The 17,625-nt window shown below is 33.8% G+C and overlaps 2 protein-coding genes across 2 annotated transcripts; one reads left to right on the forward strand and one right to left on the reverse strand.

Moving 5' to 3' along the window:
- Positions 1-5,735: 5,735 nt before the first annotated feature.
- Positions 5,736-8,608, forward strand: LOC145585817 (cytochrome b5-like). The gene is made up of 4 exons (XM_081642532.1): positions 5,736-5,788; positions 5,895-5,992; positions 7,920-7,986; positions 8,106-8,608. Exons 2-4 carry the CDS (start codon positions 5,906-5,908, stop codon positions 8,366-8,368), a joined length of 417 nt encoding a protein of 138 aa, XP_081498658.1. The 5' UTR covers positions 5,736-5,788; positions 5,895-5,905; the 3' UTR covers positions 8,369-8,608.
- Positions 8,609-14,192: 5,584 nt separating this feature from the next.
- On the reverse strand, positions 14,193-17,101 carry LOC145585818 (cytochrome P450 78A3-like). The gene is made up of 2 exons (XM_081642533.1): positions 16,081-17,101; positions 14,193-15,111 (listed from the first exon to the last, which is right to left on the reverse strand). The coding sequence occupies exons 1-2, from the start codon at positions 17,056-17,058 to the stop codon at positions 14,491-14,493; spliced, it is 1,599 nt and encodes a 532-aa protein (XP_081498659.1). The 5' UTR covers positions 17,059-17,101; the 3' UTR covers positions 14,193-14,490.
- Positions 17,102-17,625: the final 524 nt, after the last annotated feature.

Below are 17,625 nucleotides of genomic sequence, written 5' to 3' on the forward strand. Positions count from 1 at the left end.
GCAGCAGGCTCCTGCTCCTGGTCGAGCTCCAGCTCCAGCACCTGCACGAGCACCAGCACCAGCACCTGCACCTGTGCCTGCACCTGCACCACGGCCTCAAGCCCAACCTTCTCCTATGCCTCGACCTGCCCTCATGCGACCAACATTTAGGCCTTCTGCTACTCAGCCTCCTCCAGCTCAAGATGCTGCTCCTCGAGCTCCTGCTCCAATCCTTTCTGCCTCTGCTCCTCCTCAATCATCTGTCACCTCTGCTGCTCCTGCTCCTGCTCCCTCTCCCTCCCCTGCCCCTGCCCCTGCCCCCACCCCCACCATCACCACCGGTTCAGCACCAAAGGCTCCTGCTTCTGCCCCCCCTGCTGCTGTTACACAGCAGCCTCCTCTTCCTGCTATTCGATCTCCTCCTGCAATCACTAGAACTCCCACATCAACAACTCCTGCAACCCCAGTCCCTCAAAAGTCGCCTCCTTCCAGTTCAATGCCCTCACCTCCTGGAACTTCTTCATTGCCGTCACCTCCCAAACCAAAAACTCAACCTTCTCCACCTTCTTTGCCGTCTTCCCAAGCTATCTCTCGCTCCAGTCCACCTTCTCCTCCCAAACCACCTTCTCCTACTTCGCCTCCCAAACCTTCATTTCCCTCTTTGAAACAAGTATCACCTCCCACGGCACCAACTGTTTCTCCGCCAAAACCACCCTCACCTCCCAAACCTTCATTTCCTTCTTTGAAACAAGTAACACCTCCCATGTCGCCAGATGTTTCTTCTCCAACTAAGCTCTCTTCGCAAGATGTTTCTCCTCCAAAACCTGCAACTACTACTTTTCGTCCGATGCCAAGATCTTATACGTCACTTCAAGAAACTCCTCCTCCTCCTCAGTCACAAAAAACTCAACCCTCTGTTACTCCTCCTCCATTTACCCTGCCCCCTTCACAACTCCATTCCGAGAGAGACCGAGGGCTTAAAATGCCTCCAGTAGCTGAAAACAAAACAGCCCTGCCCCCTTCACAACTCAATTCCGAGGGAGAACGTGGAAATAAAATTCCACCTGAAGCTGTAAACAAACCAGTGGTCGTACAGCATACTGTTGGGAAGCCCAAGCCATTTCTTGATTCATATGGCGGTGATTCTCAGAAGCCTCGGATTGGAAAGAATGTCAAACCAAAAGAAAGAGACATTTACAGGAAGTCCTCAGATTCTGAAGATAGTGGCGTGAGAATTATAACTATTACTGGTGAAAACAAAGGCGCTGTTATGGAACTTGGACGTGGTTCTGCTTTGAATAACCCTCACAAGGCCAAAAGTGATGGAGTCATATCAGAAGGTAATTTCAATGGCAAAGAGGACAGGTCTAGGCTTAAAGGTAAGGGTCATAATAATGCAACGACGAAACCTGGTGTGCCGATGCATGCATACATGAACAGCAATGTGCAAGGTATCAACAGCTCCATTGTCTTCAACAGCACTTGCACTCACAATGATCCTGGGGTTCATCTCTCTGTAACCCGAAAGCCGTTGAATGGTCATAGTCATGGGCTCCAGTTCAAGGACAATGCAGGAGAAAAGAAGAAAGGACAATGGTTCTCAGAGTAGAATTATATACTAATAATGTTTTAGGGAATAAAGGTGAAGTTAGTCGTCAAAATCAAGTCATAAGAAGATTTAAATTCTGATTCCATGTACTCCACTTCATACAAAATTTGAAGAGGCAGGACATCAACATATACTAAGTTTTTTTTTCTTCTTTTAATTTTTTTATAAGAAAAAGTACCAAAAGGCGAAAATGGTGTACTAATTATATTGTTATAAGTTGATATATGTACCTTGTTCTGTTTTTTAGAGCACGTTGGGAATAAATTACACAAGTTAATGCTTTATGTTTGTTTTGCTTCTGTTATAATTGTTCTTTGTATTGTGTTGAGTAACATACACATACCCTCCTAGGAAGAGACTTGATCAAGGCTTGACTAATCCTTTATTAATTGCAAAATTATTGGGAGAGAAGAAACGTAGAGATTAAAATTGGTATGTTTGTGAGCAAAAGTTTCAAGGTTTATAATCTTCAATAAAAGATTCACTTGCTTCTTGCAATGTTGCAGTATGCCTTTTACATTTTTGTGTAGCTGAAGCTTCATGGTGCGGAGTATACCATGATATGAGGTGCTTGGGATGATGATGAGTATCCATTACATGTAGCATGTGTACACAGCGGCGAATTGAAGATAGGTTATGTCATACGAGTAGTATTTTAGTTTATTAGGAAACATGTAAGGTGTACGGGTTAAAATTGGATGGATTCGTTTAGAATTTGCCAAGTCCAAAATCAATCCTCGAAAATATCCTAAACTTAGAGTTCAAACTAGTCTTGTTTTTTCACAAGTACAATCCATTATTCAAACGAATTTTCTGGAGTACAAATTGAACATATTTTTAACCTCTTCTATACCAATCAAACCACTTTCTATAGATTGCTATGAGAAGTTTTTGTCATTGTTTAAAAGCAAAATATTATTTGGTATATAAACTAGAAAAACAAAAATACCGGCCTGGTTTATACTGTATACTGTAGTTTACATAGCAAGTAACTAGGACCTATGAACTTGCCATTTTAGCTTTGAATCTTGTTCTTTGTTTCTTGTTAATTGTTACCCCTCCTTTTATTTTCAACACAACAATCTTTCTTTAACTGCACATGTTTTGTTTTTGTTTTTTTTTTTTTTTTTTGAAGAATCTTTTACATGTTATTTGATTCAATTATTTTCTATCTATTTAACTAAAGTTATTTAATTTGTCATTAATGCATGATACTTTGATTTTTCTTGATTCTTCTTTTTTGGTTGATATATTCTTATTATACTTGTATATATGTAGTGCTTTATATTATTTTGGGATTTATTTTGTTTTCTCTAACTAGTTGCTCACATAAACTATAATTGATTTGTTATTGCTCCGTAGTATCTCTTGGAATATGTTGAAACTGTTGATATAAGCTGCAAAGAAAAGAAAAGAAAAAAAAAAAAAAAACTAAATTTAGTATAGATAGATTACAATAGTAAGGAAAATGCAGTAATTGGTGTTGTGATTTATTGAGACTATAAGTATTACTACCATAACACTTGAACAATAAAATACAGGTTTTATTAAAGACGTGTATAAATTAATTAAACTATTGTGTGCTATGGAGTATTGTATTTGAAATAAGTCAATAACTCATGTCTCGATTTGTAGGAATTTACATTATCATAGTTGATTTTCTTGATGACTCTATATGTTGCATCTCTTGCATCAGTTGCATGGCATGTACGTGCTATGATTTCTGCAACACTGCACTACGACTAGTATTATTTGGTGACTGATTACGCATGGGTGGTGACTTGGTAAGTAGGTTACACTTTTACGTAGTTTTAGATAAAATAGAGTCGAAAGCAAATACTTGTATAATTTTTTTTACAAAAAAATCATAGGAAAAGCGGATTATTCTCATCTTCTTATTACAGATTAATTAAAATATATTATGTAAATCATCCTTGCTTTTCTCATGGTCAATAATAAATTGTTAAGTTTGATAAGCTCTTTTCTTGAGTGGTTGTGCGCTCTGGTTGACTAAACAAAAAGGCAAATAATAAAAAGAATTCATGGTATCATCATATCCCATATTATACTAGTAGTGAATAGTGATGACCAATAGTTGGTTGAATTCCATATTATGATATATGCGGAGCAATTTGTTTATTATGGAACAACTTTATCGTCTATTAGATATTACTCGTAATTTGTAGATCCTTTACAGAGATTACTTAAATATATCAATTTGTCAAGTGCGGAGATTAATAGAAGACAAATAACGTAGATATGAATTATCTCATGTTTAATTTTAGACATCACTTTCAAAAACTTTAATCAATCAAATTAATTGACACTTGTGTATACTCCGTATCATATTGTTATAGGCATAGGCGCATAGCTATAGCTGCTATAGTATCTACGTAACATACTAGTCAATGGGCAACATTCCTTCGAATTAATTGGCACTTGCATTGTTGCATAACAAAGTTACTTAGTGATAGATATTATAGGATTATTATAATATTTGTCGTAGAGTAAGATATATTTGTATATATTTGTGATATAGTTTGTATTCTTATCGTACTAGGTTTCCTAACATGATTAGAACTAGTATTGTAACACTATATATATTATTCAATGGTACACACTCCAACCCAAGGAGTTTTCCCGAAATCTAACATGGTATCACAGCCTAGAATTTTTTAGGGTTCCACAAAATTTTTTTTTTTTTTCTAAAAAATTCCGATCCTTTCTTCCGCAAACTCTTCTTTCACGTGGTAATTCATCACCATATTTGCTACCTTATTTTGTCCTTCTTGCCGCAAGATTGACGATTGTTGTTTCTCCAGTAGCAGCCTTTTGTTCTTTTCCTTAATTAACAATGGCAAAAGATGATGAACCTGCCCCATCACCTCCTCCTCCTCCGCCTTCCAACGACTATCACCCTGCTAATTCTATTAGCAATATCAAGAATGAGGTGCCTGAAATTCTTGATCGTGCACTTAGTAACAACTTAAATCTCTTACAGAGTACTAGTATAATGTATGAGCGCATTGTTTCTCATTTATATACGAGATCACCCAATATCTTTAATCACATGTCCATTTTCTTTTTCTATACAGAGTACAGTATTCATTTGAGCCTTATTTAATCACACCATTCACACCTACCTTTTCACACTACGTCATTAAATAGCCTAATAAACTAACATATTAATTTCAAGAAACAAGTGTCAATAAAAATACATATTTAGTTGTGTTTTAAAAAAATAAGAATACATATTTTGATATTTATAATTTCCTATACGTGAAGTCCAACACTATATTTGGGTTGGGAATGGGTTGGTGGGTGGTGTAATAAATTAAAAATGGGCTAAAAGTTGGAAACTGGTCCAAAAGATGTAAAACTAGACCTTGTTATTTTGAGCTTTCAAGCACAGCGGGCCAGATTTCAGTAAAGATGGATAGAGCAGATTTCATCAGAGCGGAGTTTAGCTAAAATACATGGACACTTCACCCACCTATCGTGTCCGACTGTCCGTAGCTAACACCGTGTCAGACACTAACACTCGTTGGACACACGAAGAAACGTCTCGGACCATGTCCTAGTATAATAGGGTATGTTGTGCTTTGTGACATGCCACCTTATTTTTTTCTAACTTTTTTTTAATGAGAAAATTTATGTAAAATAAATAAGGTAATAGTTAAATAATGTTGGTGCCTTCATATGTACTCATTGTTACCGAGTATTTGTGAATTAAAATAGTACCGAGTATTATGATATTGTTAATATACTCCGTATTATACTGTGATCTAATAGTGAGAGGACAAAAAGATAAATATATGGTCAAATTCTTTTTTAAAATTTATTACGTAGCATATGAATTTTAACATGTTGTATCTATGTCCCCTATTTTGTGATAGATGTTTTTTCGTATCGATTTCTAAACCTTTATTCGTGTCACTACTCGTTCTTGTGCAACCTAAGTGCTCAGTAGAGCAGGGTTCAATATCTTAGAGCAGATTTCAACATAACAGACCACAACAGTTCAAGATAAGAGACACCTACTGCTATATTTGGAGAAGCACGAGGCCCAATAACTCCCACGTGTCTCACGCGCTAATCACACGAGACGTTTGTTTTAAGTCAGCGATTAACAAGTTAACAACAACTCAATTGAAAAACCAACGCAACTTTGACCAATCAATCTCTGCACTTCTCTCTCTCGTATGTTCTAAATCTCCTGTATTTTTTATTTTCAGGTAATTTATGGTTTAAATTTCATTGATACTTAATTTTATTTTCTTATTTTTTTGGGGTGTAATTTGATTAGGTTGTGGAAAGATGAGTTCAGATCACAAACTTCATGGATTTGAGGAAGTCGCGAAGCATAACACTAAAGATGATTGCTGGTTGATTATTTCTGGCAAGGTCAGTCTTTTTCTTACATTTTAATACGAATTTCGATTTATATCTATGAATTTGAACTTTATGATTCTGAATACTTTGTAAAAAAAAAGATTCTGAATATTATAATTTTTTTTAATTGGGAATTGAAATTAATATATAGAGGTTGAAGATGGAATTTTTAATTGGAAATTGTGGTTTTTGATAAAATTAAAATTTGCATTGCAAAAATTCTGTTGATAGCTTAGAATTTTGCTCAATATATATTTTTAATTGAATTGGTAAGTTATTAGGTTAGATTTGTGGTTTCGTTGAACAAAATAGAATGAGAATTTTGAAGATTTGAAGCGGAGGTGCTTTATTAGGAGTATTAGAACAGATCTAAAGGGCAGTAAATGCTATGAAATACAGTACAAGTTAGTTGGGAATGTTTATACTTTAATATGTTTCATTAACGCACCCTATAATTGGTTGGGGAATACCTTAATCTGGCCGAAATTGGCCCTAACTTTGAAATTAAATGACCTTGTGGGTGGAATTGGCCTCCAGTCCACTATGTTGGGTTAACCATCTGAAGGAATGAGATGAAAGATCTAAACATGACCGCCTTTACGAAACCTTGTTAGAGATCAATGACTCATTTACGAAACGTTGTTAGATCAATGACCGCCGTTACTAATTACACACTCTTAATCAATGTAAGGGATACTAGAATCTTACATTGATCAGGATACCAAGTAATTAGATTAACTTGCAAAAGCTGAAGGCTGACAATGCAGGTCCTGCTGGTTAAGCTTCAAGTCTGTTAGTGAATTCTGATACTTCCTCCGATTTTTTTATTGCACGAAGGGTTTCATGCTTGTCAATGTATTACTTTCGCTATTAATATGTTTAATTATACTTTTGTTAAATTATAAGTAGTTGATATTTGAAAAGTAGATATGGACACGAATCTAACTGAATCCCACATTACTATGTTTTTCATTACAGATAAATCACAAAAGATGTTCAAAGAAGTTATGTGAATAGTGTAAAAGTCTTTATGGTGCATTAAAAGAAAAGCGGAGGAAGTAATTTATTTTAAGAGAAGACACAGCTGTAGTATAGGGATTAAACTTGGGACTTAAACCACTGTCTGGTGTCTTGTCTTACCTTCTTGGCTACTTGTGCATATTGCAGCAAGCAACTCGTGTTGACATTTTGCAATACTATGTTTTTTAATAGTTACTGTTATGAAACCTGAGCAATGCTGAACTTTTATAGCTTAATTCTTTCCAATCTTTTGTGGAAAAAAAAATTGGTTTTGATCCAATTTTAGAGAAACTGACCTGTATAAGTGAGACAAATGTTTTTAATTGAATTAGTTGAAATTGATGCACATGGATTTACTTGGAAGCTGGTTGATTATTCAAATTGTTACTGTCTTGTAGAGTTTATGTGTTAGTGCACAAAGTCAATAACTTTGAAGTCAATAGCATAAGTTATTGAAAATAGACCCTAAAAATGACTAATTCTATGGCTATGATTGATTCTAGAATGATAATAGACGACCTTATGCCAATATAATCCTGCACTCAGTTGTGCAAACGTGCATGAGCGCCTGTGTGCAGTTCCGATCTCGCTGCTAGCCTATTTTTTTGCTTTTGATGGCCTGGCAGACTTGCAGCAAGGAGTATGGTTGCCTGTGCAAAGTTTTTATTTCTCCTATGAGCCTCATTCAAAACACTTTAATAAACCATCTCCAAAGCCATATAAAACTCTTGTAAATGCCCCAAAAGATTTGTCAAAATTGACTAGAGCCAAGAATTGTGAAAGATACTCCGACATCTTACTTGCGATGAAATTTATATCCTTGCTGTGATTTGACAATGATAGTAATGCTTGAAAATCAAATTATGCTGTGTTCAAAGCCATCTATTGACTTGAATTTCATCTCAAACAACTTATGCAGGCCTATGATGTTACTCCCTTCCTGGACGACCACCCTGGTGGTGATGATGTCTTGCTCACAGCAACTGGTAAGAGGATTAGCTTTCTTGTGTTTGTGTGTGTGTTCCACGGATTCAAAGCTGATATTTTATTTTTTTATTTTTTTTTACTTGTGAGCATTATTTATACAATTATGGAATCATTGTAGGGAAGGATGCAACAGAAGATTTTGAAGATATAGGCCACAGTGATAACGCAAGAGACATGTTGAAGAACTACTATGTTGGTGATGTTGATGTTTCTACCATCCCATCGAAACACAAGCCTACAAAGTCTCAACCTTCTCAGGCAACCACACAGACCAACCAATCTTCCGGATTCCTGATTAAGTTATTGCAGTTCCTGCTGCCGTTGGTCATACTAGGTTTAGCTTTTGGCCTGAAGAACTTCAAGAAAGAATCGACCAGCTAGGTTATTTAACTCAAAGATGCAATTGGTGAGCTTATATGGGAACGATTTAATAGGCTTCTTGATTTGATTGTAACATTATACTGTTGCATTTAAGTTGCTTTACTTGTCCTTGATTAAATATTTAAGGGTCCATTCTATTCATGGTGATGCACTTGAACAGAAATGAGGAATATGCTATCTGCATTCTGCAGCTTTGCTGTTAGAGTGCAACTCTGATATCTCATTTTATTTTATTTTCTATTTCTTATTTGAAATGATAGATAATACATTGTTTAACAAACCGTCCATCTACAATATTCACATTTTCAATACTTGTTCGGAGTATTATTTTTCCTGCTGCTCCGGCATGGCTTGTTCAGTTGTTTCTATTGTATTGCACAAGTTTACTTTCACAATGTGTAAATTTTTTTAACTATGAAAGATAAAAGGATCTAATTAGGAAATCAAATCATAATCGATGTGTTATTAGGAGATGATTATTTTTCCAGAACATCACAAAAATTTACTTCTGCGTATTGTATTAATTGACTATCAATTCCGTATAGCGCTGATTACTGCCCAATATTTCATACAAAATTTAGCAGCACATCAAAATTAAACTATCAATCAATAAACTTATACAAAAGGCGAAATCAGGAATGACACTTGTCATTTTCTGGTTAAAAATTTTCCCGCCTTTTTTTCCTTTTCCTTTTTAGATTTTTGGCAACATATTTAATTTAATCCAATTTTATTCAATTAAATTTTTTACATATATTCTATATACTAGGAAACTTTTAGTTACAAAAATACTAAAATTGATTAAAAATAACGTATTGGAATATATTCTTTTCCAAAATTATTATATTATTATCAATATCAATTTTTTTTCTCCAACTTTTATCATTTGATAATAAAATTTATTTTAATTAAAAAAAGAAAAATCATTTTGGTAGCATAATTTGTATTAATCTTAAAATTATACGTAACATTTATAAGAAAAAAATAAGTTTGTTATAGTATACTTTGTACACATATTGGAAAATTATTTAATTATTCGAAACATTTATGTGATTATTTAAAAAATAAAAACCCCTACTACTCACTAAAGATATATTTAAAAAGTTGATTATTGAATCTAATTATCCTAAAGTAAAATGAACTCAACTAAATTTGCATATTATGTCGATCAAAGTGTGTCAATAATTTAAGGACAAATGTATATGAGTTCGTATATGGGTACTAACCTAAGCTAATATTTTAATTTTCTTATATAAAACCTTATACCTTCTAAGTTTCTATTACTATATTTATTTATTTATAAAATCCAATTCAATAACCTTTACGTATATAGTATTGGTATAAACTAATAAAAATTCAAGTTTTTACAAATAATTTTTTTGGATAAATTATCGTTAAATTAATACCATTATTTATTGTAAAATTTAATTATGACTGTGCATGACACGGGACTTAACCTGGTGCATAACTAAGCTTGAATGCATGACATAAGCTTGAATGCATGACATTCAATTTAAAATTGTCAAAATGAAACTAAAAGATCACACAACCCATACAGAGTACCTTTCAGCCACTTCAAAAGATTCTAAAATTGTGTATGGGCTGATTCGTTCTGCAATTAATGGACCCTTATATGCTTGTGTAGTTGCGTGATATGTTTATGTTATGGACCATATTGCATTAACTCGTACTCTATAATAGTTGGACTATATAATATGTACTTATATATATGATGTATGCATAATTATAATAATGGACCATCATGCATGTAGTATATATGATGCCTATGCGGCTATGCCCGTCTTTTTTTTTTTTTTTTGGGACTCAATTTATAGTGTGGGATGATGCATTAAAGATTATATGTTCACGGGTTTTTAATGTTCAATGTTTTGCTAGGAGATGTGCCGATTTGATAGACAAAGATTGAAAGTAAATGGATCATCATTGCATGTCATTAACTTTGTTTTTATGTAAAAATATCAATCAACTTTAAACCCTATTAGATTCAGATAAATTTGAATTTAAATCGGATTCTGTCACAATTGAGTGTAAAACTATCCTAATAAGTATTATAAAGTCTCGAAGTTATGACCATGGTTTATTAGCTGATCCAAACACTTGTTGATTATTCATTATCTACATACTTACAAGTAAGTTGAGCTCTTTAACTTTATTGTTAAAGTTGGATTACACCTATCTTAGGGTTAAAGAGATAGTGGATCATAAATTTTGAGACTAAAAGTTGGATCTTCCATTTACATATCTTTAAAGGACCTTTTGTCCTCCTTATGCAATGCATCTTTAAGTAAAGCATTGATGTTATTGATAATATGTAATGTCGTTTCTTTACATCTACTTTGCAAAGAATAAATTAGGGAGTATGGATTTTATTTTACAGTATAAATCTTTTTTACCTGCATCTTTTATTACCTTTATGAATTTTGTCCATGCATGTAACACAATTTTGTAGCACATGATCTGATCTGAGTAACATTAATGCAAATGTTGAGACTTGATTATGAAACTTGCCAACTTGGTAGTCTTCAAGATCTATTCCCTCTTAAACCTAAAAATTCCGATCCATTGCATGCTGATCAACATACAAGTCCAACAATGTTAGAACTTATCCTAATGGGTAAATGCGTAAAGTAGTACTTCACTAATCTCATATATTAGTCATTCTTCTTTTATTTCTTCAATGTAAGGCATCTTGTCTTAACTCACATGTTATTTAATATCTTAATAGATTAAAAGAAATCAAAATCAACTCAAGTTTGAGGTCGTGATGACTTTTACGTGTGTTAAAGCTATGATATCTTACATGATCTTCCGTAGTAAGGATTGGTCCGTTATATATTATCGGATCACTTTTAAATTCTTTCATGTTTTATGTGGGGCTTAAACATAGACATTGTATTATAACTCTTGCAAATCAAACTAAGGACATGGTTAACATCATACCATGAAATCATAGACAAGACAGGTACCAAAGCTTATCAACAAATGCATATATCCAATATATATAGTCCAAATCAATGTAAATTATTGGTTCTCGGAAAGAAGAAGGCCTTTCGATCAAAAGTATTATTATTCATGCAACTTCTCCCTAAACATTTGGTTATTTAAAGCAATTAAGGATACTTCAGGCCAAAGGTAGCAAAGGAGACAAAGTGGGTTCTGTATGTACATCTTTTATTTTGTTCTTTTTTTCTGGCATGTTAGTGATGTTACTATGTTAGTAGCAAAAAGCCCACTGAGAAAACTTACAATAAATGTGTGGTACTTCTATTGTTTACATAGAGTCGCAAAAATAATAATATAAAAGAGATTTGATTGTAAAATTTGAACACCATAATTTACCTTTAATGATATGAAACAAATTGATGCTGATAAAGTACATCCTCTTTTCGCAAAATTATTTAATAATAATCTTTTGTACTAAAGAGTAGTAGTAATGTAGTTGGAGTGGTCTAATTAGTTTTTCTACTATGTTTTGTCCTTTGATGATGACCGATTACCAAAAAAAAATCACTTGCTAACTTTATGTCTTTAACATATAGAGTAGGGCAATTTAAACCACAAATCGACAGAGTTTATTAAAGACTTGCTTGCTGGAAAGCGGCCACTAAGTGCAATATCATCACTTTGGTCTCATCCATATTATGCAAATATTCATTTTTACTATACAAATGGAGTGTTTTTGTGTAACTTACAGATACATTAAAATTCTTTTTAATATTTAAAGTTCTTTTCTTATTGTTTAAGCTATTTATAATATCTGAAATATAGAAAGGTTTCTCATATCTACAATAACTCCTATTTTGGTAATCTTGAAGACGATTGGTACGTGGCTGAATTAAGATGTCAAGAAGGGGGATATATAATTGGAAAGAAATTTAGAGCACCTAATAGGTATAGAATCATCTAAGTATAGCGTAACGACTAACAATTTTGTAACATAGTGAAAGTTAAAAGTAAATCATTATGTAGTCAAAACTCAAAATAAATAAAATATGATGCGATCTATAACACATATATTGATAAACGGATCTGGGCTACGCCCGTCGTAACTGTCTACTTTATACGATTAAGGAACTTCCACCTCAAAACCATATGGCAATGAGAGAAGTAACCCCTTAGCCTTATAAAATGGACACAACTTTCTTATTTATTTAATGTGGGATACACATCCCAAAATACAAACTTTCACTTATAAACTCAAACAATGTAGGACAACACACTACTCACACGTGGATTTTATGCGCTTTTAACATATATACTCTTCTCCTTCACTTTTTCATCAATTAATAGAACCGTGCCAGTTCTTCTTTATGCCTATCTCATCCTTTATTTCTCAACCACATGGCTACTTAATTGTATTTTTAGTTTTTTACAATAAATAACGAGGAATATTTTACTTTGTATTTAGTAGTAGGTCTCTAATATATAGCTATACACAATCCCTTGGGCAAAAACAAGGCTATCCTAATTGACAAGAGAAGCCAAATTTCTCACACACAAAGCATGGGTAGATGAGTTCAATCCTAGCTAGTTATATACACAAACCATATACTAGTACAATCTTTCTTTCCTAGTCACATAGAACACCTTTGATTTAGTTTCTCTCTCTTTTTTGATAAAAGAATCTATTAGCTTTAAAAGGAGTTAAAGTATTAATATATGTATTATTTTTGGTTTATTAATTAATAAAAGTGAAATAAGACAATGATTGAATGATGTTAATTACGGAGTAAAATTTAATCTTATACGAACTATTTTCAATATATGTACGAATTTACGGAGTTTTAATCAAAAATTTAATCTTATACGAGCTATCTTAAAGAGGAGCAGGTTTATGTACGTCAGCATGGTTAAAGACACGAAGAAGCTAAGAAGTACTTTTGTGCAACATGAGTCCGTACAACCCAACAACCTGAAGATTGCAAAGTGTTTGGGCTTTCTTAATTTTAATAGGCATACGCATAGTTGCCAGCTATCATGTCAATTTTCTATTACGAGTAATAATTGACGTGATAACAAGCTTACAACATAGTTTTCAGGGCCCCAAATTTTACTTTAAGTGGCACCTATGAACGTACGTTCAGTGCTTCTAAGGGTGTGAATTCTGAATCTTACGGAGATGTATGTTAGCCTAGTAATTTAATTAGTACCCATAATGTACCTGACTTACTTTGAATAATTATGGTGGATTATAAGATGGTTGTAGTTGGAGGCAAAACATATTTGATTCTGATCAAATAATCTCCTCATTATATTTTGAGCTACTAGATATGAATTATATGTTGTCTTATGTATATAAAATAATATAAAGTCGTGTTATATTTAGTGGTTCCGTATGCTTATTATTATTACAAAGAATTTAATAATTGTGTAATCTATATTATTTTGTTTGGGTGAGAAGTCATTCAGTTTTTGTAAAAGGAAAATTTGAATTGCTTATTGAATGTGATATAACTTTATCGAGTTGCCGGGTCTTTATTTTACCCATATTATCCCTAATTTACAAACTAGACTTTTTAGGAATAGAAAAATTCTTCCCTTGAAGTTAATTTTTTTTTTTTTCTAGTGTTTTTATTTTTGATGTAAACACTTGCTAATGCTATAATTGACTCCTATTATTCAAAACTTGTTGTACGGATTTCAAATAAATGTGATTTAGATGACTTGTAGGTGATTATCAAATTATCAAGTGAAACTCATATATATGTTCCAATAAGAATTTTGCATAATTGAGATTTCCATTATTGCTAATTTGGTTAATTCCCATTACTTGTAGGATGAATATATAACTTAATTGCAAATATGTAGAAACATTCTTAAATACTTGTATTAGTATGTACCTTACACTCCATATTTTTAGTTTATGTACAAACACTCAACCAACACAAAAATCAAAAGACGAATTTACATAGAGCTTTCTACCGTCATTTTATAAAATGTTTCACCACTAACTCACTCTAGATAGGAAGAAAGGGTAAACGAGATTAAACATAAACAAAAAAAAAAAAAAAAAAAAAAAAAAAAAAAAAAAGCAAGGCATTATGATTGATCATCTAGTAATAACGAATCAAGAACAAGTTTTGGAATTCACTTCACATCACTTATGCCCTTCTAGGTCGCACTTCCACCGTAAGAGGGTGGGCCATCTCACATGAGAGTTTTAACACTTCTGACAAGTCCACCATGGCATCCGCCACAGATGACACCCACTCATACTCGTGTAGCAACGATGCAACCCAATAGGTCACGGTGGCAAGCCCGAGCGCCTTCCCTGGACAGGCCCGTCGGCCCGCCCCGAATGGTGCTAGCCTCAAATCCGACCCGAGCACCGAGATTTCACTGTCCGGGCTCGACCCTAAAAACCGGTCTGGGTTGAACCTGTCGGGCTCGGGCCAGACCACCGGGTCCCGGGTAATGGCCCACATATCGACCATGGCAGTGGTCCCGGCAGGCACGTGATGTCCATCAACTGTAGTGTCTTCAATAGCCAAGCGGGCCCATGAGAGGAGTGGGCCCGGAGGATGGACCCTGAGAACTTCTTTGATCACAGCCGTCAAATAAACCAATGATGTAATATCAGACTCAGAAACCGCACGTGACCTTCCGACGATATTGTCCAGCTCATCATGAACCCTTGATTGGACATCAGGATGAAGGACTACTCTTGCTAAAATCCACTCGATTAAAACCGCAACAGTATCCGTGCCTCTAAATATCATTTCCTGATAAATAAATAAATAAAACATAATTAATTAATATAATGAAGATATTAATGGATGGAAGTTTATGCAAAGGTAGAAAACATCAAAGATCTTAGAGAATCTGGAAATGATTTGATACGACATTGTCAATCAAAATAAATTTACTACTTGGAAGTACCTATCTGGCCCTCTTGAAAGTGATACCATTTTTAGCTTTAGTCTCTTTTTTTAAACATGTGGAAGTGGAACCTAGAAATTTGCTTTGTTTTAAATTGCTAATCCTTTTCTTAACTTTTTATTTTTAGCTTATTATGCTTTTTATTTTGCTATAATTTCACCTCACCCATAACATTTCTTAAAGATCAATCATCATTATTAATCAAATTTGTTAACAATTACAAAAATCCTATATCTATAAACTATTATTTGATATGAAGTATTATGTTGATGCACATAGTTAAACTAGCTAATTTGTCAATTGTTAGTGTACATACCTAACACTTTTATCAATTAAAAAGAATACTAACGTCCCTTTTGTTCTGTACGAGGTATTAAGAAAAATTATATGGATAAAAAACAGTCCAGTCAATACATATTACGAGAAAAAGAAACTTGAAAAGCAACTAAATATCTCCACTTTTTAAAATTTTTAACTATAATTAAACATTATTTAGACCATTACGTCATCTCAATTAAGGAAATCAAGCATAGTCAATTCACCAACACTCTATGTACTTAAACAACAATCCTTTTATATTAAGACTTATCGAATATGGTTTAAATTTGTCCTTGGTACTTTTTTACCGCCAAAAGATTAGTAACAGTTCCTAAAAATGTTGTTGTAGCATTTTTGTCTCGACCTTTAAAAATCGGATAACATCCTCAAATAATTAAGTACGTGATTGACGTAATAATATAATTATGCATGTAGTTCTAAAACTAAAAGTAGAAATAAGTTGGTTATACTATATTTCTAAAAGAAAAACTTACCCAAAGCACAGCGATCATATCCGAATCGGAAAGCTTATCCGAGCTCGGTAAGGATAACAAAACATCGACAAAATCCCGGTTGTTCGAAACCGGGTTAGCTCGATGTTCAGCAATAATACGACCAACGAAACGGTTCACTTTAGGGACAAGTCGGGAGCATCTAAACCGGATTTTTTGAAAGTCAAAATCAGCTAACCAAGATAAATGGTCACCCCAATTTAAAACCCCTAGTAAATCATACCCTTCTCCCACCATCTCCTTCAACTCCTCACTCTCTTTGTTTAATGGGCCTTCAATTATACTACACTTCCGCCCAAACACTGAGCCCATCATGTTACTCAACGAGGCCCGTCTAAGCACATCACGTGGTTGGAACGGGCCGCTTTGAGTCCCAAAATAGGATGTCATCGCTTCTGCGATGGCATACCTTTGGGACTCAGAGGCCTTAATTTGTTTGGGACTAAACATATGGGTTGATGCAACCCTACGTAAGGTCCGCCAGTAAACACCATACGGGGCGAACCCGATGGCTCGGTTAAACATTAAACTATAGGCAGACTCTTTAATAGGTCGGTCAGCAAAGTTGGATGAATGAAGTATATCCTTAGCCACCTCATGGTGGCACGTAACGATCACACGCGTTTCGCCGAGGCTGAAAGCCATAAGGCGTTTCGCGTTACAAGTTTGAGCTACGGCGGATATCTTACGGTGAGCCAAACCCGTCATGAGGCCCATACTGCCTAGAATAGGCCAACCTCTTGGGCCAGGGATTGGGTTTTTGGCCCAATGAAACAAATGGGCTAGCCTGTATTTTCCCCAAGCTGGGCCACCTGGGTAAGACCAGTGGATTAAGGCCATAGTTAACCAAACTATGGCAATGATAAACAGGGAGAAAACAACATTAAAGGTTGAAAAATGGTTGCATTTAGAAAAAAGGGCAAATACCCAAATTGAGTCAATATTAATATTAGTGCTCATTTTTTCTTTGATTTTAGAGAGAGAAAAGAAGAGGATTATTTTGAGCTAAAGAGGTTTGAGTTATGTTTTTGGTGCTAAAGAATGAGATGTTGGGGTCCTTTATATAGGGTAGCAATAGGACAAAAGAACCCTCGCAATTAATAAATTATAAAAGGGAATCAGAAGAGAATGTAATTTTAATAATTTTTATGAGATGCTAATTGGGTAGACCGTTATGTATTGTACTTAAATACTTTTTTACATGTATTAATTTTATATAATCAATTATAGTACTCTACTTGTAACGTAAGTAATACTTAATTAACATTAAGTACTATTACTAATGTACTAATGAATTTCTTGATTCTTTCATCAATGAAACGTAACTTCTGTTAACACAATTACACAAAACACCTTTTAATAATATTTTAATTTTAATAAATAATTTATTTTTTTAAAAAAAAAAGGGTAAACTTACAAGAATTGTTTGTGATATTTTCAATTTTTCATGAAATTTCCCTTATATTGCTCCCAAGTTTTTTTTGTTTTTGTTTTTTTTATTTTAATTGTTACAGTATTATTTTTATT

The sequence above is a fragment of the Chenopodium album genome, chromosome 16 (genome assembly GCF_948465745.1).
Source record: "Chenopodium album chromosome 16, dcCheAlbu1.1, whole genome shotgun sequence".
NCBI lineage: Eukaryota > Viridiplantae > Streptophyta > Magnoliopsida > Caryophyllales > Amaranthaceae > Chenopodium > Chenopodium album.

Bases quoted from the DNA above. Each gene is read 5' to 3' on its own strand.
- LOC145585818 (XM_081642533.1), bottom strand. From the start codon at position 17,058: ATGAGCACTAATATTAATATTGACTCAATTTGGGTATTTGCCCTTTTT. The intron at 15,112-16,080 runs GTAAGTTTTTCT...TTTATTTATCAG, and splicing joins ATATGATCGCTGTGCTTTGG to GAAATGATATTTAGAGGCAC.
- LOC145585817 (XM_081642532.1), top strand. From the start codon at position 5,906: ATGAGTTCAGATCACAAACTTCATGGATTTGAGGAAGTCGCGAAGCAT. The intron at 5,993-7,919 runs GTCAGTCTTTTT...CAACTTATGCAG, and splicing joins GGTTGATTATTTCTGGCAAG to GCCTATGATGTTACTCCCTT. The intron at 7,987-8,105 runs GTAAGAGGATTA...GAATCATTGTAG, and splicing joins TGTCTTGCTCACAGCAACTG to GGAAGGATGCAACAGAAGAT.